Source organism: Camelus bactrianus, chromosome 10 (genome assembly GCF_048773025.1).
Source record: "Camelus bactrianus isolate YW-2024 breed Bactrian camel chromosome 10, ASM4877302v1, whole genome shotgun sequence".
Lineage (NCBI taxonomy): Eukaryota > Metazoa > Chordata > Mammalia > Artiodactyla > Camelidae > Camelus > Camelus bactrianus.
This window is the reverse complement of record NC_133548.1, coordinates 9,890,755-9,913,058: the sequence shown is the minus strand read 5'-3', so window position 1 is coordinate 9,913,058 and position 22,304 is coordinate 9,890,755. Positions and strand designations below refer to the sequence as shown.

The following is a 22,304-nucleotide window of genomic DNA, read 5'->3' as shown; positions in this document are numbered from 1 at the left end:
ATATATTCTCTTGAGCATCTGACAGCTAGCCCACTGCGCCCTCTGACTGGGCTGGTCCCGGGACCTACGATTCAACCTTCACAAACTGCATCCTTTCTGTCTCCCTGCAACCCAGGGGGTTTTTACACTTGATTGGATTAAATTAAACAAATGTGTTTACTATTCTTTTTTTTTTTTTTCCCACTTTCTTCCTGCCTGGCAAGACTCTAACTCACAGATAGATGAGTGATATCTGACAGGCATTTGCGTATTTTCCTAGCTTAGTCTGGTTCTCTGGTCACAGGTCAGTGACTGGTGGGAGCAGTTGGCATGGCCATTGCCGTGGTGGTAATGTGAAACAAGGCAGCTCCTAGGGCGTTGGGGTTGGCACATTTAGCCAAACGTAGGTGATTCCAGAGGGATCTAGAATGAGGGAGAAATACTGCCCACGGCCTCCTTCATTCAGTCTGCATTTATCAAGGCCGGCTCCGGGCCAGCCTCACCTCTTATATAAATTCTTAGGAATTAAATTGGGCCCCCAAGTGTCAGATTCTGAGGATAAAGAATCAGTTTTTCCCTGGGACAAGGAGGAGGAAGCAGGTGGCCCCAACTGAGGCTTCAGGGCAGGGGCCTGGAGGAGAAGATCACCTCCGTCCCCCTGCCTGGACGCCAACTAATGCCCATGGCAGGTGCCCAGTCCTGCACTGAGCAGACCCTGGTGGGGCTGGAATCCCCAGGTCCCTTGCCTTCCCCAGTCACAGTGTCCTCCAGACCCTCCATCCCACCCTCGGCACTGGTCACAGCCCCCCCCCCCCAAATGGCTGGATCTGGGCGAGGTGAGTCCCCAGAGCAGTACTTCCTGGGGTCCCTCATTCCTGTCCCTTCCTGCTGTTTGCTAAAGCTGCCGATCCCACCAGACAACTTGCTTAGTATTCTTCACTGATATTTTAAAGTGTAAATACGTTTATTTTTAGAAAAAACTTTATATTGCTGCCTTCAAGAAGAAGCCATGGCACATTACCTGAATGGTAGTAATAGTGAAAAGAAACATAATGGAAATAACAACAGTACTCCGTTCTGGCCAGATGTGTGGTACGTGACCATGTAAATGTGAGCTTACACAGCGAGAACAAAGATCTCCTACATGTGAAGACAGGATTTAGTGGTTAACAGAATGCTGTTTGCACTAGAAACCCCTTTGCCCACCCAGCAACCCCATTGTATAGGTGAGGAAACCTGGGTTTAGCAAGGCCGAGACCAGTCTGAAGTCTGTAGCTAGGAGGTGCCGGCGTTGAGCTGAGGGTTCCTGACCGGCAGCTCCACGCTCTTTCCACAGGAAAAAGTGGTCCCCTGGCTGGCTGCCCTTGGGGCTCCCTCCCTGTATGAGGCATCTCCCTAGATGCTGTACCCCACAGGCCTGCAGCCTCACTGCACTTCCAGGGACAGCCCCGAGGAGCCTCTGGAGTCCTGGGGTCCCCTGGAAGACTTGTCAGGGACAGATGGGAGCAAATGGGCTGCCTCCCTCACCACGGCCCAGCCTCCATAGGTTTGCTGTGCACTTACCCTGCACCCCCAGGCCAGGAATGAAGGAAGGGAAGTGAAAGAGACACCGTGAGCCGCAGGAAAGCCTGCATGGCAGGGGGCTCCATCTCTTCACATTTATTTAGCACCTGCAGTGCGCCAGGCCCTGTGCTGCCCCTGAGATGTGCGAGATGAAGGTTTTCTCTTGAACATGTTAAATGTGAGGAAGGTGGTGAAAACTACAAGGGTCACCTTGGGATAGATGGGCCAACAGGTGTGATCCGATGACAGCCATAACGCCCATCTGTTGCAGGGGACTTACATCCTCCAAGCACCAGCTATGTTTATCCTGTCCTACCCTGACATGGGGGCAATCACCTCCATTTAATAGGTGGGGAAATTGAGGGTCCAAAGATTATGTATTTTGCCCCAGGCTGGTGGTTGATGCTGAGTTTAAATTCATGCCTGTAGATCCCCAAAACCCTGGTTCTCCATCCCTGCGCTGAACTGTCTCAGGGCGCCGGGAGTCAGAACAGGGAGCACTTGAGCTTCCCAGAGAGGGGGACATCGCTGTCCCAGAGGGGCTGGGCCTGGAGGACAAGGAGGCTTTTGCATACAAAAGAAAGATGGCAAAAACAGCCTAGGCACAAAGGCCTTTTATTATTATTTTTTTTTAATAATATAGTGAGCACATGCCAAAACTGGTGAGACAGTTGTGTTGTGCCAACATCAGCTTCCGGTTTGGGTAATTTGCTTAGTTACGTCATATGTGTCCATCAGCGGGAGCTGGAAGATGGGTGCGCGGGACTTCTCTGTGCTATTCTTGCAACTTTTTGTGAGTCTATAAATTCAAAATAAAAACTTAAAGGAACAAAAAGTCATTCCAGGCAGAAGGACTCATTCAAGCAGAAGTCTGGGGAGCGAGGGAAACCCTCATAGGAGCTGGCTGCAGGGAGCTGCTGACTGACCCCCCGTGCTGGCCCCTGAGGGTGGTGGGGCCCAAGTTCCCAAAGGACCTGAGCTCCAGGCTCTTTCCTTTCTGCTGATTCATCCAGATTTCTGTGTTGTGAGGATGCAATGAGGATGCCAGGCACAGGGACCAGCCGCACAAACCGTACATTTTCATTAGCCAGGCCAACTGGGCAGTACTTTGTAAATTCATAAACCTGTCTCGTCCTCATCACGGTCCTATGAAGCATGAGTTATTGCCCCCATTTTACTGATCAAGTGACTGAGGCTTGGAGAGGTGAAGTGACTTTTCCTACACGGCCCAGTGAATAGACTGTTGGAAGATAAACAGAGGCATATTAACATTTTTAAACTGAACAAAAATCGATTGGAATCAGCAGCATGCAATCTAGCAGCTAGAAAGGACAGATATAAAAGGAGACTCTCATAGGCAGAAGGGAGTGGGAACAAGGAAGTTACAGGAAGCAAAAGAGCAGGTTGTTTATTGCAAAGTTACTTTCCTTTAGGGGATGGGATGGCAGGCATCTATCAGGCAAGTTACCTCACTAGTGCTGATCAGACGGTTCCTGATCCGCTGCGTTAAGATTCCACTTCTGGTGCAAGGAGAGAGGTTATAGCTCAGTGGTAGAGCACATGCTTAGCATGTATGAGGTCCTGGGTTCAATCCCCAGCACCTCCATTAAAAAAAACAATAAATAAGTAGTCCGAATTACCCTCCTCCACAAAAAAAAAAAAAAAAAAAAAAAAGATTCCATTTCTGGGGGAGTCAAACCCATAATTAAGCCACCAATTGGTGATGTGGGGCTTAGCATAAGCAACTCCATTTGGAACCTGCTGTCTTGCTTTTAACAAGACTCCCAGCTAACTGATAGGTGCCATATCTTTAACTTGATTTTATGACTCCAAACGCATGATGTCTCCCAGCCCTGGAATATAAGCAGGCTTTGGGACCCCACCCACCTCAAGATTTCTATAGGAAAGGTTCCCCGTTCTCTGGGGGGGGGGGGGTGGTTTCACCTCTCCTGCCATCACCTGGACTGTCATGGAACCTGGATAAAAAAAAATCCTTAAAGGCACTTGTGCATCAGAAGCATTTTCCTGGCCGAGTTTCCACCCTGAGCCTCAGTTTCCCGTGCCGTAAAGTAGGGTCTGTGGCAGCCTCCAGAGCACAGAGCTGGGACAAGGCTCCATGAAATGTTGGCTGTGAAGTACCTGGGGGAAATGTGGGGCTCCTTGGGGCGCTAAAGAGCTGCAGGGCCACAACTACTGTTGGGACCTGGGCCAGGGGAGGAGTTCGCGGGGACAGAGGGGAGGGCGGATTTCCGCCCACCATTTTGCAGACTCTCATGGCCCAGCTGCCTCTGCCTGAATGTGACAGCTGAGAGAGCCTCCAAGAGGCCAGCGTGGAAGGAGAGGCAGGGCTGATGGGTTGAGAGGAGGCTGTGGGGCCCTTGGGAGATGCTGGATTGGGGTACCATCATGAGAAAGTAACCCCTTTACTTTTCCCTGCAAGGGGGTGCCCCCAGATCTCCACTGTGTGTTAGGGGGTGGCAGGGCACATTAGCAGTTCAGCCTATAAGTTTCCAGGCCACCCCTGACCACTCCATCATGACCCTGAGCTGGGCTGGGCTCTCCAGGCAGAGCCCAGGGAGTCTGTGCATGGGGCTGGGGGCCAGGGCTGTGTGGGGACATGGGCTGTATGAGTGAGGGGGCTCCTCAGAGCTGAGAGCTTCTCATGGTGTCTTGGGGATCCCATCCGAGTGCTCCACTTCCAATCTGGAAGTCACTTACTGAGCCCTGAGCCAGGGAGGACGCAGAGCACAGCCTCTGTGTGCTCAGCTATGTGCAAAACCAAGCAGGGCTCTGTCCATCTTGCAGAAACACAAAACGATGATCAGAAAGCTGGAACCAGAGGCACTTTCTGGTCACCAGCCAACGCATCCCCACTAGTTGCCTCTTCCTAAGTGGGGCGGGGGGAAGGATTTTATCTATATTTCAGAACAACTTTTTGCTAAGGTGTTTATCTCTTCCGGGAGGGTGCCTGGGAGCTGGGCTGGGGCTGGAGCGGAGGTGGAGACGCATGCCCTGGACAGGGCGTTCTGCTCAGGGAGACTGCCTTCCTCTCCTTCTTACTAAATTAAATGCACTTGCCAAATGAATTGAGCTCCTTGGAGAGATGTGCTGCACGCTCCAGACAGGATTCTAGAAATATCATGACGGTATCTGAGCTGGGAGACTCTGTCCCCAGAGGGCTGCCAGTCTTCTACTCCCATTTGTCAGAGGAGGAGACTGAGGTTCAGAGTGGGGAGTGATGCACCCAAGGTAACGGAGCAGGGGTGAGAAGCCCGATCTGCAGGCTTTGCCCAGGGCCCCTTTCCCACATCACCCAGAGGGCGTGGCACGGGCCCCGTGCACACAGATGTGTCCTCTGCTCCCCACTTCGATGTGGAGACAGCAGGGGAGGGCTGTGGTCCAACGTGGTCTGAGGTTGACAACCAACCCTGGGCTGAGATGTCCGCTTCGTTAGGTGAGGAGTCGGCTTCCTGCAGCCACTCCGCCTGCACCATCTCAGTGGCTCCCCCACTCCTCAGCCTCTGCCTTCTTTTTTGCTCAGTTTTTTTTTTTTTTTTAACATTTACTTCAGCCCTATTTCAGACTTCCTAAGAAGTTGCAAAAATAATACAAAGATTTTCCATATGCTCTTTACTCAGATTCCTTAACAGTGAATCTTTTTCCACAATTACTTTATCTCTTTCTCAATTTTTCTATTACATATCTCCCAAAACATTTGAGAGTAGGTTGTTAACATCAAGTCTCTTTCTTCTAAATACTTTAATGTGTCTTAAAAAAAAAATAAGGGCAGTCTCTTACCTAACCACACTACACTTATCAAAATCAGGTCATTAACATTGCTAGGAAAATAAGCGACAGAAATTTTTCAGACTTTGCCAGTTGTTCCAAAACAATTTGCCCTAGAGGCAGAGAAACATTCCACTGCATGTGTTGCATTTGATTCTCAGTTCTCCTTATTCTCCTTTATTCCAGAACAGTTTTTAGATTTTTCTTTCTCTTTCATGTTATTGATCATTTTGAAGCGCACAGGCCAGTTACGTTGTAAAAATGTTCCTCATCAGGGTTTGTCTGATGATTCCTCACGGTTAGTTAGTCGGGAATGTCACAGACGTGACGCTGTGTCCTTCTCACGTGTGGTATCAGCTTGTCCCAAGACCGGTGCCGTCTAACTTTGATTGCTTGGCTAAGGTGATGTCTGCTGGGTAAAGTACTCTTCTCGTTTGTAATAAATATGCATCTTGTGGGCAGATTCTTTGACAATATCTAAATATTTTGGCCCCCCTCCAAACTTTTACCCACTAGTTGTAACATTGTGGATGATTCTGGGCTGAATCAGTTATTATCATGGTAGTTTCCTGATGGTGATGTTGTAACACCATCATTCAGTTACCAGTATAGTTGCTGACTTGGCTTTCTCTGCTGGCTCAGTGGGTGGGAACCATTTGGCTCATTGTCTTGAACACTGGTGCTGATGAGGCCAAGTGTGAGCCCTCAGGCTGAGCCTCTGACGGCCGCCGCCCTCTTGCCTTGGCTCCCAGTGGAGCCTGGCCCCGTTCCTCCCTGATCCCCAAGCCAGTCCTCTCTCCACCTTCTCAGCTTCTGTCACTCATTTGTTGAGCTCCCGCTACATGCTGGGCACTGTTTTCAGCCACTGACATTGTGGGACAAAGCCCCAGACTTCAAAGAGCTTATATTCTAATGAAAAAATAAATACAGGAATAAACACATTTTCAAAATAACATCATTTCAGAGAGGAATCTGTGCAACAAGGGAGAGAGAGCAAGGGAGGGAAGACTGAGAGTGACTGGAACAGGGGTCCAGGTAGAGCCTCTGAGGGCATGTGAGCAGAGGTCTGATTGATGGGATGAGCTGGGCATGCCAAGACCAGGGAACAGAGGGCATGGCAGGTGCAAAGGCCCTGAGGCAGGAGTGGGGTTGGCACACTGGAACAGAATACAGAGGGAGGGGGAGAGTGAAGGAGATAGAGACGGAGATGTTAGCATGTGTCAGGGAAAACAGACCACGTAAGGGCTTGGAGCTAATCTAAAGGAAATGGGAAATCATCGGAGAGTTTTAAGTATAAGCTGATCTGATACAGCTGTTAAACAAATATTTTTTTACAATCCACTCCATATATAAACTTAAGAAGGTTTGTTTAAACCTAGAGTTCTTCTAGGTTTCATATAACTCAAACCAATATGACTTCAGTAAATTGGATACATCCATCTGAACAAATAAGACACTCAAAACCACCATGTCACTCACTAGCCTGGTGAGCAAACCGAAACCAGCTCTCTCCTTGTGGAAAAGCGTTAGGTGTTAAAGGCTGAGCAGCACCACGGTAAGACTTGTCAGCTCAAGGACTGAAGAATTGGAGAAGGAATAATTTGCTTACTGTGTGATTCAATACTGTTTCATTTTGAATCTTAGATTGGCCTGGTTTGGGAAATACTGCGTAACTAGAGGAAGGACCGGGTGGGTGAAGGCAGTGGGGACAGCTGGGGCTGTGTTGTGAGGGAGGGACGCACAGTCTGGCCAGCAACCTAAGATCAGGGGCCGTCGGAGGCGGCAGGGCCCCCTCCCGCTCTGGCAGTCAGACCCCACTTGGCCCGATTCACCCATTTTACTGTGGAGAAACTGAGGTCCCCCCAACGCTGCAGGGACTCGCCCCAGGTCACAATAATGGCTGGTCTCTGTTCCTCCAGCTCTCAATGCAGCTCCTACCCGGTTCCAGCTGAACATTCAGACGCAGTGTAAACATTAGTCATCCTTATTGTAAAAATGTTATCACAGCCACATGAAAAGAAAGCTCACCCATCACAGTCATGCAACACGACCTTTCTTTCTTGAAGGAAGGAGTTTGCAAGTCTCTGGAGCGTCATGGGCGTTTGGTCTCATCAGCACGGAGGCGGGTGGGCTGAGGGGCACCGTGTTGTTTTTGGCCAACATCTGTCAGGGCAGCTGAGATGATGTGGATTCTAGGCTCTTGGAGAGCAGCATTTAATTCCAGGCTCCACTACCTCCTGTGTGACCTCAGGCCAGTTCCCGAACCTCTCTAAGGGAAAATGGGTCCGACCTGAATGTCAGCTCCTCCATTCTTGTGCTCCAGACAGACTCTAAATTACTCCCTGAAGAGCCTTAGAGATAATTTCCCAACACCTGCATCTGTGGGGGCTGGCTCATTTCCAGCCATGTCAGCATCGCCACGAAATCCAGTCCCACAGAGCTCTTGGGGGCTTGCAGACTCCGGCTGTCTGGAAGCGAAGGAGGACACAGCCATCAGTCCTGCGGCTTTCCCTTATCCCGATCCCAGGATGCCCTAGAAGCAGCTGTGGGCTCTTGCCAGTTCCTGCCTCCTAGAGGTGACCTTTGTTGCCGGTACGTGTGTGACTTCGTTTTCCAGGGGCCATAACACAGTACCGCAGAGGGGTGCGTGAACAACAGAAATGTATTGTCTCACACTTCTGGAGGCTAGATTTCAAGAGAAGGGTGGGTTCCTGCTGAGGGCTGGGAGGGACAGTCTGCTCCACACCTCTCTTTTAGCATCTGGCGGTTTGCTGGCCATCTTTAGCATTTCTTGGCTTCGAGAAACAAATCCTAATCTCTACCTTCCTATGTGCAGATGTCTGGGTCCAAATTTCTCCTTTCTATGAGGACACCGGTCATCTTGGATTAGGGCCCACCCTAGTGACCTCGTTTTAACTCTCTAAAGACCCAATCACCAAATAAGGTTGCCTCCGGAAGTACACATATCTTTTTGGGTAGGACGCATTTCAGTGCATAGCAGTGTGTGCAATGTCTCAGGAGTAGGCTTTCTGGGTCACAACTATAGAAATGTTTTCTAAAGTGCTTGTGGCAACTTTGCTCCCCCCAGCAATGTGCAGAGTCCTGGCTGATCCGCCTTTGCACCCACACTCACTATTACTTCTTCTTTTTTTTTTTTTCAATATTCCTTTAATTGGTTAGATTCCCAAGGCAATCATCTTTCTTTTCTTTTCTTTTTTTTCTTTAATGGAGGCACTGGGGGTTGAACCCAGGACCTCGTGCATGCTAAGCATGCACTCTACCACTGAGCTATAGCCTTCTCCCAACATACTTCTTTTTTTTTTTTCTGAGTAACAATATTGTATTAGTTTCCAGTGTACAGCATAATGATTCAGTTACACATATATACACACATATGCTTTTTTCGTATTCTTTTCAATTACAGGTTACTACACGCTGGGTACTTTTCATATGTTCAAGGGTCTTGCATGTTTCCTCTTCTGCAAAGTTTCTCTTCCTGCCTTTTGTCCATTTTGTTTTAAATTGGGCTTGCCTTTTCCTCGGTGATTAACAGAAGCCTCCTTTTCTGAGGAGGCTTTTCACTAGGGGAAGGCGAGGAGAGAGGAAGAGAAAGGGGAGATTAGTGCAACTTTTTGGCCTTAAATTTGGAGAACTCATTCACACAGCTCTTCCTTCAGGGGAAAGACAGGCAACCATTTCAGGTCTTCAGTCTCCTTTTGGACTCTCTGGGGCCAGGTGCAATTCTTTTTTTCTTTCTCTCTTTCTTTTTTTTCTTTCTTTCTTTTTTTTTTTTTTTTTTTTTGAGGAGGTACTGGGACTTGAACCCAGGACCTCATACATGCTAAGTATGTGCTATACCACTGAGCTATACCCTCCTCCCATCTGCAATTCAGAATCTAGAATGTTTGGATGTTAGAGAGGTGACATGGTACATATATTGGATATTATATAATGTCTCAGTGGGGGCCTGGTCAGCCGCCATAATCAAGTACCTTAACATTTCTGTAGCAAAATACATGATTTTTCACCCCACACAGAGTATATACAGACCATGAACAGCCCCGCATCATTTCGGGTCAGGAATGCCACCAACAGAGTTATGAAAAACCCAGGGACACCTGGGGCTTCGGGATTGCAGCAAAGGATTGTGCAAGCATGTTGCCAAATAGCTACTGAGTGGCACTGTGATGATCCCTTTCTCTTAATCTCCCAACAGCCCCAGGAGGTTACTACTTGCGTCACCACTTATGTGGACAAAGGTCACTGAGGATATTAGACGTTAAGAGATAATATAACTGAATCACTATGCTGCACACCAGAAACTAACACATTGTAAATCAACTCTACTTCAGTTAAAAAATAAAAGTTAAAAAAAAAAGAAATAAAAAAGAAATCCAGATCTTTGGTATTAAGAGGAAGAGATAGAATTCAAACCCACACCCATCTGACTCCAAAGCTCATGTGCTTTCAACTCTGCCATGCTGCCCCCAACCCTATGGAGGTGTCTTCCCAACCTCTCTGCTGCGCAGGATTCTGGAGTTTAGAAACAGAGTCACCAACCAGAGGAATGGATCAAGAGGGCAGGATGCAGCTGGGAGCGAGTAGTGGAAGCTCCGTTGGCTGAGTCAGACCCTCACCCCAAATCAGTGGGTGTTGATTGCCAGAGCCTGGAACGCCCACCTCAATCCTCTGCAAAACTCCCCAAGGGTCCATCATACTTTGGCCTTGAGCAAACATTCAACTGGCTTCCTACTTGCCTCAATTTGAAGGCCTCTTTAGACATCGTGGGGAGTGGCACTGACTAGAGTTCTTACCCATCAGTGGGATTCAGAGGCTGGGACAGCAACAGTGTCTTCCAAGTATTTAAGTCTGGGTTCAAGCACCTTCACAAAGAAAGGTGGGAAAGCCTCATGGTGCCAGGCCACCAGCGGGGAGAAAGGGTGGCATAGAAAGTGGTAGGTCACTGCCCCACGTGCTCTCTCCTCCAAGTCCACTCGCCTCCTGGAAAGGTATCAGTGAGGTCTCCCAGATTGTTCAGCAAAGGCTTGGCTATCTCCTGCTCTGCATCACATGCTCATCCCTGAGAACTCCTACTCATCTGCTAAGACCCCTCCCAATTGTCCCCACTCTTTGGAGTCAAAGTTATTCCCTTCCATTTCTACTTTTCCAAAGCACTTTGCTCTGACCCCTAGGGTGGCATTTCTACCTGATCACGATCATCTGTGAGAACATTGGTGTCCACCACCGAGGCGTGGGGCCTGGCATGGAGCCCGGCCAACATCGAGGAGTGAAGGAAGGAATGAATAGCACCTCCCTGACTAAGGGTTAAGAGAGGCGGGAACATTAAAGGATTTTGAGCCACCTCAGAAGTGCCCTAGACATGACTTGTGGAGGGACATGTGAGGTGAGCGTATGACCGGAGAGCTAAGAATGTGGGCTTGAATTTAGAATTCAACTTGAAGTTGAATTCTGGCTCCACCTCTCAGAAACTGTGGCTTAGGGCAAGTCATCTCAAGTTTCCCTTCTAGAAAACTGAGACTTCAGTGGGCCCAGTGGAGAGTAATAGGAGAGCACATGCTGGATGTCAAGCAGGGACACACAGTAGGCATTCTGGGAACCCAAGTTTATTTCCTGAACTTAAACTCAGGGGTCTGGTTGGCCATGTGGCTGTGGGCCACCGCTAACGACAAAGTGGGTGGTGGGAGCGGAGGGGACTTTTGTAGCATGGGGTTGATAAGCACAACTGCTGAGCCACGGTTGGTCCCAGGAGACACTCTGGTCCCAGCCTAACATGCTTGGAAAAGGCTGTGTTTGCTTCCTAGGACAGGTGCCGGTGACTTCCTACAGCTTCTAGACGTCTGACGTCAAGGGGGGCCTTCTCTTCAGGGGGCTTTCGGCCACCTCAGGAAGGCGTCAGCCTCAGCCCTGAGAGCTGTGGGGATGTTCACCCCTTGCCTACACTTAAGCCTCATTCACCCAGAAACTGCTGCTCCAGCAACTCTCGGAGACGTTGAACCAGAATCTCTCCTGAGAGCCGGTGGGTGGGGACGGGCCCCCTGGAAAACCCTGCGTGGCCCAGCAGAGTTTCAGCTGCCACTGAAACCCAGAAACCCAGCCCTGCGCTCCACACAGAGGGCCGAGCTCTGGGCATCTTATTGGTGAATTTCACATACTTTACCCACCAGGCCCTGTCCTGCCTCTGAGCCTTTGCTGGTGCCATACCCCCTACCCACAATGCCCTCGGCCTCTTCTCACTTGTGGGAAGGAAGAGTGAATCTGGGGAACAAACTTGGATTTGCACTCTGGCTCTGTCAACTCCAAGTTCTGTGACTCTTGGCTGGTAACCACTTCTCTGAGCCTGTTTGTCAGGAAAACGCGCTCCATAAGAGCACCTTCTCACAGGGTTGTTGTGAGGGTTCTGTACGATGAAGTCTATAATGCGCTCAGCTCAGAGGAAGGCTCAGTACATGTGGACCTGCTCCCTCTGCCCCAGTGAGACGTTTCTTGACCATCAAGGCCTGCCCCGAGGGTCACCTCCCCTGCAGTGACTTCCTGAACTCTCTCACCTCTACATACCTCAAGCAACGGTTCAAGCCGCTGTCTGCACTTACCGCAGAGAGATGGGATACAAGTCAGTTCTTAACACCTGGGCCTCCTGGCTGGATGCTGGGCTGAAGAAGGCAGGCCTGGGGCTCCCTCCCCTCCACCTCCCTGCAGCAGGGCCCAGAGAGGGCCTGGCCCCCGGCATGACTCAGCAAATACTGGTAGAGGTGAAGTGAGTTACAGAAACTTTCCATAGTAATAATGTTAACCAGGATTTGTTGAGCATATACTGTGTGCCCTGAGCTGTTTATCCATTGGTAATCAAGGCAGCCCAGGAAACCCTCTGTGTGGGCTGAAATCCTGCTTTGCCTCTTATGAGACTTTGTTGTTCTGGAAAGTTCCTCCATGCCTCTTGGACTCTAAATGTCCCCCTTTGTAAAGTGGGGATAATAATAATACCTTCCTCCGAGCATCGTGATGAAGACTAAAGAATTTAAGACTATTAAAAATTTGTGTGAGCACTCAAGAGTCATTGGCGGGGGCATTGATACGATTCAAGCAATTTTTTTCTTTGAAGTTAAAAATAGGTATTTTGTTCCACTCAACTGAGGCAAGACATCCCTGGTTAGGGTTTCAAGGGCACATACATTCATGGGACCACGATTCTTTCCGGGGGAGAAGGAGAGACAGTAGCTACAAGTCTACAGAAAGGTTTTTTCACATGTGCCATCATTGTTTAAAAAAGTGTTGTTATTATTTCCATCACTAAAATGATATATAATGCAAATATTACAGAATTTAGAAAATATAGTAAAAGAAAGGAAAAGACTTACCCATAATGCTACCTTCAAAGATAACTGTTGTTACTACTCTGGTATAGAATCTTCCAGACTTTTTGTTGGACAGAAATACTACAAACACACAGAAGTGCTCTGAGAGTGTTTTGACAACCTCTAGGCATCCCCACCACCCAGGTTTATGACACGTTCACATTTTTGCTCAGATCTATTTTAATAAGAAAGAAAACCATACAGACACTGTTGAAATATTTCCTTATCCCTCCCTCTCCGGAGCATTCATGCTCCAAAGTGTGATGTGTGTACAATTCTCCTCCATGTTTTTATACTTTTTTTTTAAATGGAGGTACTGGGGATTGAACCCACGACCTCATGCATGCTAAGCATGTGCTCTACCACTGAGCTGTACCCAACCCCCGCCCCATGTTTTTATATATTCATTACACAAAAATGTATCAGTGCCCCCTAGTTAGCACACGTGCTGTGTTTTCTAGAAATGATATCATACTGGACATGTTGTTCTGTAATTTATTTTTCTCACTTAGTGTATGTTTTCAAGGTCTGTCCAAGTGGATAGATATAGATCGAGTTCATTCTTCTCACTCAATAACTCAATCTAGAAATATAGCCCAGTAACTTTAATTATTTCCTGCTGGTGAACTGTTGGATTACTTCTAATTTTCTTTGATTATCAACAATGTCACAATGGAAATCCCTATACATGTCTGCATGTGGACATACCAGAGAATATGTATCTAAGGTGTATATATATATATATATAGAGAGAGAGAGAGAGAGGGAGAGAAAGGTATCATTTTGGAGTCAAGATATCTGAATCTTCAACTTTACTGGCCATTTTTCATTTGCAGGAATATGATCCTCCTGTGTATCTCATTTACCACCTACTGTATGTGTATACACACATACACATCTATCATGTATATACATTTGTACTTGCTGACTGTGCAAGATTTTCTTGGGCACTTACTAGGACCAGGTGTTGGACTTTTGTGTGATCTTACTTCAGGCTCGTGAGGTTTTTATACCTGTGAGGTGAGGGAGGCAAGTCGGGCATATGAAGAGATTTGAGCACACGTTCTATGATAAGGAAGAAGCTGGTTCTCAAACCTAGGCTTGTTCAGTTTCAATCCAATGCTCTTTCTGCTTCCCCAAACCTGGTGGATGGTTCTACCCAAATCAGATTCAAGGGTCCCATCTAGGACCTACTGAATGGGAATTCTAGAGGAAGAACCAGACATCCAGCTTCTGCACTCAATGGTCTGAATTCTCACAGGACTTCGAGAAGATGGGGCCTGTGAAAGGCGAGTGTCTCTGGCCTGCTGGGCTTGCTTGGAGTACTTCTTTCCTGGTATCCCTTGGGATTTTTATTGAGCTGCTCATGATCCTTTGTGCTCGGAGGTGTTGCATCTTGCCATCTGGTAGCTGCAAAGAAGGCTTAATTTGTCACAGGAGCCTGAGCAAGCCTCGGGGATGGGACCCCAGAAGCCTCTGCTTGTAGAGGAACTCCTGTTGCCATGGCAACCGCAGTCCACCTCTCATCTCCAGGAACACTGGACACCATGTGTGTAGAGCCAGGGAAGGGAGTAGCGAGTTGTGAGTCTGAGGCAGCTCTGTGAAGCTTCCTAAGAAAGATGAGGAGGCAGGAGGAAAGCAGGCAGCCTTTGGGGAGTTGAACTTGTCCCTTTGCAAAGAAGAAAACTGAGGTACCCTCAGGGCCATCTTTATGCCAGTTATGAACGCATGCATAGTCAATAGCCAGCAGCCCTCCTATGTCCACACAGGAGGAAGCATGTCAAAGCCTCAGGGTAGGGGATAGAATGGCAGCTGCCATGTACCATATCTGCAGCATGCTGCATGTATTATCCACACACCCTTCAAAGCAATCTGATGTGGCCTGTGTATTACGCCCAGTGCCAGGTTAAAGCTGAAGTCTAGCAGGTTTCAGTGAACTTCTCAAGGCCACACAGCTGCTGACAGAGACGGGCAGCACCATCACCCATTGCAGAGATAGGTTCAGATCACTACTCTGTCCATTCCCAAAGTCCCCATTCAAAATCACGAGAAAGGAATTTCCGGAGAGTGGGGACTGTTAAGCAGATGCATTGGTGCTGGAGAGGCTGCGGACTCTCCCGCTCCCTAAATCATCCCATTTACACTTATCTGCCTAATACCTGCTCCGGTCCGCAGCACGTGGTCCAGGTTCAGCAAATGTAAATGGAACTGAATGCAGATCAGCAATAGACTCATCTCACAGCTTTCTGGATAATGTTGCTCACATGCCCTCATTATCTTGAGCAGAAGAGAAAGGGGGGCAGATCCGGAAATCAAACATAACCCAAAGCCAGCGGTGTTCCTTTGAGTTTCCTTTCACTGGAGATTATGATTTGTCTTTTCCCCTGCCTTGGTTTGGTGATGGAAAGGAGGGGAATTCAGTCTGGCATTCAGGGAGGATGTCATGCAGGTGAACCTCCTCTGCCGTGTGACATGGTGACAAAAGATAGTTACAAAGTTGGATTTCTCTGGCCTGGGTGACGGGGGTCCTTTGAGGGTGGGACTCTTGAAGTCTTGGCCATCACCTTTCTCTGTTAATCATGGGCTGCCTTAGCTCAAGCTGCTGTAGCAAAACACCATAGACTAGGTGGCTTAAACAACAAACATTTGTTTCTCCCAGTTGTAGAAGCTAAGAAGTCCAAGATCAAGGTGCCAGCAGCTTCGGGGTCTGGTCCAGGTCCTCCTCCTGGTTCTCAGACTGCCGCCTTATTGCTTGTCCTCATTTGTTGGAGAGAGAGGTCTTATGTCTCTTGTTCCTTTCTCCCACGATGAGGGCCCCACCATCGCATCCTCGTCTAATTCTCTCTCAAAGCCCCCACTTCCTCTGGCCGTCACAGTGGGGATGAGGGCTTCAACATATAGACGTTAGGAAAACACCAGCTTTCAGTTCACAGCCTGTGTGTTGAGTTTTCTCTGTGTCCCCAAGCCCTTCCTAGGTATGATGCGAGAGAATGAAAACAAACAAGCAAAAATCCTGTAAAATCAATTAAATAAGCCTAACACACCGAGTTGCTGACTTTCTCTTGGGTACCAAGGAGAGAGAAGTCGGCCCAACCTTCCTGGGCTTGGAAAGTCCCCAGTGGGTGCAGCCTGGTCTCCTCACCGTTGCCGATCACCTCTGGGAGTGAGGACCGTGCTGTCCAACCTAGCCCCCAGGAGAGCCTCGGTCTCTGTAGCAAAATAAACTCAGCCCAACGGGGAGTCATAGCCTCTCCAAGTCCCTTCAAAGGCAGGACACAGCTGCTCCCTCTGAATCAAGTCGTAAGTTACTGGTGTGATCAGTGCTATGTTTCTTTCCAATTTTCATGGACTTACAGGTTGTTTTTTCCTTTCCGGTTGTTTTATCAATTGCGCTCCAACAACAACCTCAAGGGACTCTTTTGAAGAAAACCCTTCACTGTAGTCCCAGCATCCTCCCGCTCAGGGCTCCTCCCCCTAAACTCCCTGGGTCTACAAGTCGTGGGCCCTTCTTTTTCAAGTAACCCATTTCTCCTCTGGCCCCAGCATTGAAATAAGGGGGCTCAGGTGGCACTGGGGAGGGAGAGCTGAGCGGGGAGGGTCGGGGCAGCTCGGGGCTGGGCTGCCAGACGACATCCGGTCCTCCTTGTGGGGGCGGATGTCATCCCCGCCCTGGGGCAGGACGCTTTCCTCTTTGCTGCACCTCCTTAGAGTCAGGGGCCCTTTTGGGGAACTGGTCCCTGGGGCTTGAGGGCTGAATTGTGTCACCCTTGCTGGGTGGGCTGTCTAAGTTCAGGGCTGGCTGAGCATCGCAGAGTTGGAAGTAGTTAGGAGAACCACCTAGACGGTCAGAGCTCCCTGCCCTTCGCCCTTGGCGTGATCACTGAAGCAGAAACTGGGATGCTAGATTCCAAACCAGGAAAGTGGGGTGGTTAAGCATGCAGGCTTTGGAACCAGACAGCCTGGGTTCAAATCCCAGCTCTGCCATTTCCTAGCTGAATCCTCTTGGGCAAATTATGAAACTTTGTTGCACCTTAATTCCTCCACTTTGCGGGCTTGTTGTGAGAATGAAATCAGTTAACTCATCTAAAGTATTTCAGAAGGACCTGGTGTGTAAATGGACTGAATAAAATGTCAGCTATATCGCTGAGCATGCCAGGAGGTTTGTGGAGGGCACTTGGCATGTCTTGGGACCTCGCCTTTCCCCATCAGTGCAATGGGAAGAATCACAGTGTCCTTCCTTTATCTCCCTGCATTTTGGACCCAGGATGCCCAAGATGGGTAATGGCTCTCATCAGTGTGGTTAGAAATAGAACACTAGGCACCCACCTGGCTGTCCCCCGGACGTCCACTTGCAGAAGGAATGGCAGCCCAGCACCCACCCACTTACATTCAAGGCCAGGGACCAGTGGATATTTCTGGACAGCTCCGCGAACCAGCTCTGCCTCCTTTGAATGTCTAGGGCCTAACCTAGAGCCTGGGGGGCAGGACTTCCTTGATTCAATTAGCCCTTGTCATTCTCACTCAGGGCACGAAAGGCTGATCCGTGTGAACTCTATCGTGGTGGTCTCCAGGCCAGCAGGTGCACCCTGCTCCCAAAGCTTGGAGGGCACTGCAGTCCCCGGGGGCCTGACCCCAGTTCTGGAGAGGGGCATACCCCACTCCTGCCCCAGAGCAGCAACGGGGTCAGCTGGGAAGACCATTGCACTGGGAGTCCGTGGGCCTCAGTGTACCCATGTGAGGCTTAGAATCAAGTGGGCCTGACTGGCCATTAGACAGCTCATAAAGAAAATAACTACATAATTGCCTGTGGCTAGGGCTACAGTGGAAAAGCCAAAGGTGCCGTGGAGGCTAGAAGAGGCATTGAACTTGGGCTCCTTCTGGGCCTGGGAGACCTTCAGAAGTTCAAAGCCAGGCAGGGGTGGGGCAGGTGCTGGAGGGGAGAGAGAACTGTGTATCTTCTTCCTATTACTTATCATCCCATCATAGGCCCTGACATCCTCAAAAACTCTTTGTACAGATTTATTTATTTACTTCTTTAGGCAAATATTTTGTAACGTGTTGGTATGTTTTTCTAACCGATCCCCAATCCCTTTTAGACAATTCAGTTGTTTCCAGTTTGTTTTGTTTTTTTTTTTCCTATTAGAAACAACGTGTCCGCAGGCCTTTTGTCTAACAGCACAGCACTGAGGGCCTCTCGCCGGGCGCTTGTTGCTCCCATTTTACAGAAGGGCTTCGTTTCTAGTATACTTATTTTTACAATTGCCCTCTGTTTTAGGCAAGCAGTACAAAAAGCCCGTTTAGGTTTTTATATTTTCTCGTTTTTTGCATGTTTACCTCTGTACCTTGTCTTATGTAAATGGAATCATACAGATGATTTTTCTAAGTACAGCCTTTTATCTTTTCCTTTCATCTCTCGTTTCCTCTCTCTCTCTCCCTTCTCACTCCTCCCACTGGCGTGACTCACCCCCCAGGACCAGTAACATAATTTGCAGGGCCCTGTGCAATATGAAAATGCAGGAACCCTTGTTCCAAAATCATTAAGAATTTCCATTCGGAGACAGCAGAGCATTAAACCAAGTCTGGGACCCTTCCAAGTGCAGCGTCTTATGATGTACAGGTCACACACCCATGGAGCTGGCTCTTCTCTGTCCTTCCACCGAAGCCCACCTTTTTAATTTACTCATTTTCATAACCTGCCCTGCGTTCCTCCACACTTTCCTCCACGTTCACATAATCATACCAGATCACAGGAGGGGTTTTTTGGGGCCATCGTTTTACAAAAGTTGTATCCTATTATATTTCCTTCTCCGCATCTTGCTTCTTTACTCAACACAGCATGGGAATCCCTCCAATTGGTATGAGTCTGGTTCATTCTTTATAAAGGCTCCATAAGATGCTATGCTGTAAATGGACCATCTTTATCCAGCAATTTCCCCAACAGATGGGCATTCACTCTCCTTCGAATTGTTGGCTATTCAAAAAAACTGTCATGAATATTTTTACATTCAGACATCTAAGTGTTGTAAAGTGAATTCACAGGACAGGGTAAAGATTCCTTTTCAGATAGATTTATTGCAGCCAAAAAAGTGAATCAAATTTAATGATGTGAAGCACACGGCCAGGCAAGGGCAGTAACAATGCCTAGGAAGTGCCTATCCTGGACTGGGCCTTCCATGAACCGAGGCCTGGATGGAAGGAGGGTAAGAGGTAACTTCTGCTTTTGTTCCTGCAGCACAGAAGTCAAAACACAAAAGCCAGGCTCCCTGGTTGGGATGGGGTATAGGAAAATGCCCGTGACCCAGAAGACAAACCCTTGAGTGGATCTGGCCTCGGCGACAGTTGTCCCTGGAGCTGGTGGCTCCTGCTCGCTGTTTCGTTCAGTCAGTCAATCAACAAACACTGTGTTGGGCACCCTGGGGGACACGGGGCTGACCCAGCCTCTGGCCCTTCCCTCCAGGGTTTTCTGGTCAGACAGAAACATGTGTGTCTTTGTGCATGAGAAATGGTTTCTCAGACCTAGAGAGAGGTGTCCAGAAGTGAGCTAGAGCCCCCCACATATGCACATGCAGTCACAACCACACACACACTTATACACAAAGACATATCCCAATCACACACATGCACTGCACCAGCATCCCAATCCTCCCATCTCCCCGGCCTCCCCTGACCCAGCTTACATAGAAATAATGAGGGCTACACCAGAGCATGGGGACCACTGCTGTGGGAGCTGGGATCTGAAATCCTAACTTGGGGGCATCTGAATTCTTGCTCTGAATATAACATTAGCCGCAGAGTTTGTGCTCTGAATTCTGAGACATTTCCCCTTCAGGGGGTCAGGCTGGGCAGCCAACCAGGGAGTTGGTCAGGACAGGCAATTAAAGGCCTGATTATCTCTGTCTGGGTGATGGAGTAGCCCAGCTGGGTGCTTGTAGGAGAGCAGTGTCTGCAGAGTGTGTGTGTATGTGTGCGTGCATGTGTGTTTGCTCATGCTTGTGCAGGTGTAAGTCCATGGAATATTCTCAGGTAAGGCTAAGAATGTGCAACAGTCATGCCTGAATCTTCAGCCCCTGTATCAGTCAGGCCAGGCCGGGCTAGGCTGCAATTAACAAGTACATCTCAAAATCTTCATAGCTTAATATTGTAAAGGTTCACTTCTTACACAAAATCAAGTAGGGTCAGCATTCCTCTCCATCTTGCATCTGGAACCCAGGGCCTCTAATCTGGCCACAACAGAGCAGAAAGAGATAGAGGAGGCTTAATGCCTCTCACCTCCCTTGGCCTGACAGTGGGCACCTGTTCTTCTGCCCAGACATCAATGGCCCCAACCTAAGTGCAGGAGAGATGCAGAAGTGTAGAGGAGCTACTTTGTGAGCACCGTGGTCCCAGCCATATCCCTCCTTTTTGTGCTTTTGAAAATTGGAATATCCCTGCCCTGCATGGAGCTGATTCCTTGGAGACAGTTCAAATCCTGGCCCCACCACTTGCTACCTGGATGGCCTCAAGCCACGTATCAGTCAGGGTCCCAAAAGGACACAGATGGCACACTCAAAATTGGAGTTTGAAGGGGTCTTATTTAGAAAAGGTCTATTTAGAATGGATAATGCAGTAACAAGGAGCTCAGAGCAGCTGAGCTGTCACCCCTCTGGGCCAGAGGAGACAAGACCAGGAAGCGATCATTGAGGCCCAGAAGGAGAAAGTCAAGGAGCGGGGACCCCCGGAGAGGAGCGATGACCTTCAGATGAGGGACATGGCCTGCCCAAAGGATCACACCAGGAAAGAGCCGAGGGGGATAAACACCAAGACTTCACTCTCTTCCCTTCCTCCTCTCTCTGCTGGGGTTCCCCATTGGCTGAGCCCAGCAGAAGCCAAAGGGCCCCAGAAGATGTTGATTTAGTCCAAACAGGTCAGCCTTCCAGGGCAAAATGGATAGAGACTCTGGGGACAAATGGACACTATCTGGCTTAGGCAATTGATTTCTATTCTTTTGGCTTCCCTTTCCTAATTTCTAAAAAATGAAAGCTAATACCTACCTCCTTGTGTCATTGAAGGAAAAAGGAATAATACATGCAACGGCCAGGCATAGAATCGGTCCTCTGTAAACATTAGTTCCTCAGTGTCTGAAAGCACTTTGCAGCCCAATGGTTTCCAGCCCAGGAGGTGTCCATTACCCTAAAGTCTGACATGAATTTCTCCAACAAATTTTCCAAACAAAAAAATATTTTTCTTAATAATTAATCCCATTTCTAGCTTCTTCTATATGTGAGATATTTTACAGGTATTGTCTTCTCTTAGCCTCACAACACTTTCCTAAGTGTTATTGCCAACAAATCGGGACTCTGGCTGAGAGCGCTTAGTAACCCTTCTGTGGTCACTCAGCCAGTAGGTGGACCTGGCCCCAAAGCCACGATCATTCCTTTCTGCTCTTCTCTGATTTCTGAGGATGTGCACACAATTAGTAGATGAAGTGGAGGATGCTGTAGCTCCCAAGCTTGAGAATTTCTCTACCTCGAAGGGAGATAAGTGCACCCAAGGTCAAGGACTGGGTCTTACCAGAGGCCCCATATGGCCACAGAAGGCTCCAGAAAGTGCCCCCAGCCCTGCAAGCCACCTCTGTGCCCTCCACTCCTGAGCTCACTCACCCATCACGGCTGTTGCTGGTTAATTGCAGGTCACCCATCTCCATCCCCCTCTGACCAGCGTGATACCAGCAGCACAGAGAGCCCACCTTTGGAGCCAGGTGAGGAGACAGTCTTCCTGGGGTCCACAGTCAGCTTTCTGAGACCAAGCAGGTGGTCTTCTGGGGTGATGGGAAAGGGAAATGGGTTTTTATGGTACCGAGGAGGCTCCCAAACTCCAGACAACACTTCTCCTTCTTGACCCAATGCCAGAAGCTCCACTGCTAGATTCACTTTGAGATCTTTGAGCTACCAGCTTTGAGAGGCCACTGATAAAAATTTACATACACGTGGGCAAAATGTTCAGCGAGCATTTTAAGAGGATTTGTTGAGAATAAGCTAAAGAACTCTTGGTGGAGGTGGTGAGGTTCCACCAGGTGGGTATTTTATTAACTCAACAGATATTTAAGAGCCAAGCTGCGCCCTAGCACTAGAGATGCCACCCTGGAGGAAAATAGGAGGTGGCTCCCCAAGGAGGGGCTCTGGGGCAGGGGGCACCAACATCCACTGAAGTAGTGCATCCTCAAACCCATTACCAACCCCATATCCAACCTCCAAGTTTCCGAGGTCTCGATGCTACCTCCACGGTAGCACCCTGAGAAAAACAGAGGGGCCTGAGAGGGGAAGTATGCCCTCTTTCACACAAGGGTGCCTCTGGAGGCAGAGGCAAGAGAGAAGAGTTTGCAGGGACTGGACACCCAAGCCTAACCCATCCTAACCTCTAGTCACCTTTAGCCCTACCTTCTCCTGACTCTAAGGAGGACCAGAGGTTCCGGGCATGAGCCAGCCCAGCTCCATTTTGCAGACTAGAACATATGGTCCAAGGTCATGCAGCAGCAAATCAGGAGCGGAGGCTTTGGCAGCTGCCCGCCCCACTCTCATTCCTGGGATCGGCAGAATCCGAATCTGCATCCGCTGAGGCTCAGCT

The 22,304-nt window shown here is 48.9% G+C and overlaps 1 protein-coding gene across 6 annotated transcripts in view; it reads left to right on the top strand.

Moving 5' to 3' along the window:
* The window catches only part of CD6 (CD6 molecule), a 38,345-nt gene that overhangs the window by 3,871 nt on the left and 12,170 nt on the right, over positions 1-22,304 (top strand). For all 6 annotated transcript variants that reach the window (XM_045517687.2, XM_045517686.2, XM_045517685.2 and 3 more), the window contains exon 2: positions 21,370-21,438. In XM_045517687.2, coding sequence (XP_045373643.2) covers positions 21,370-21,438 — 69 coding nt within the window. The remainder of the gene's footprint in view (positions 1-21,369; positions 21,439-22,304) is intronic.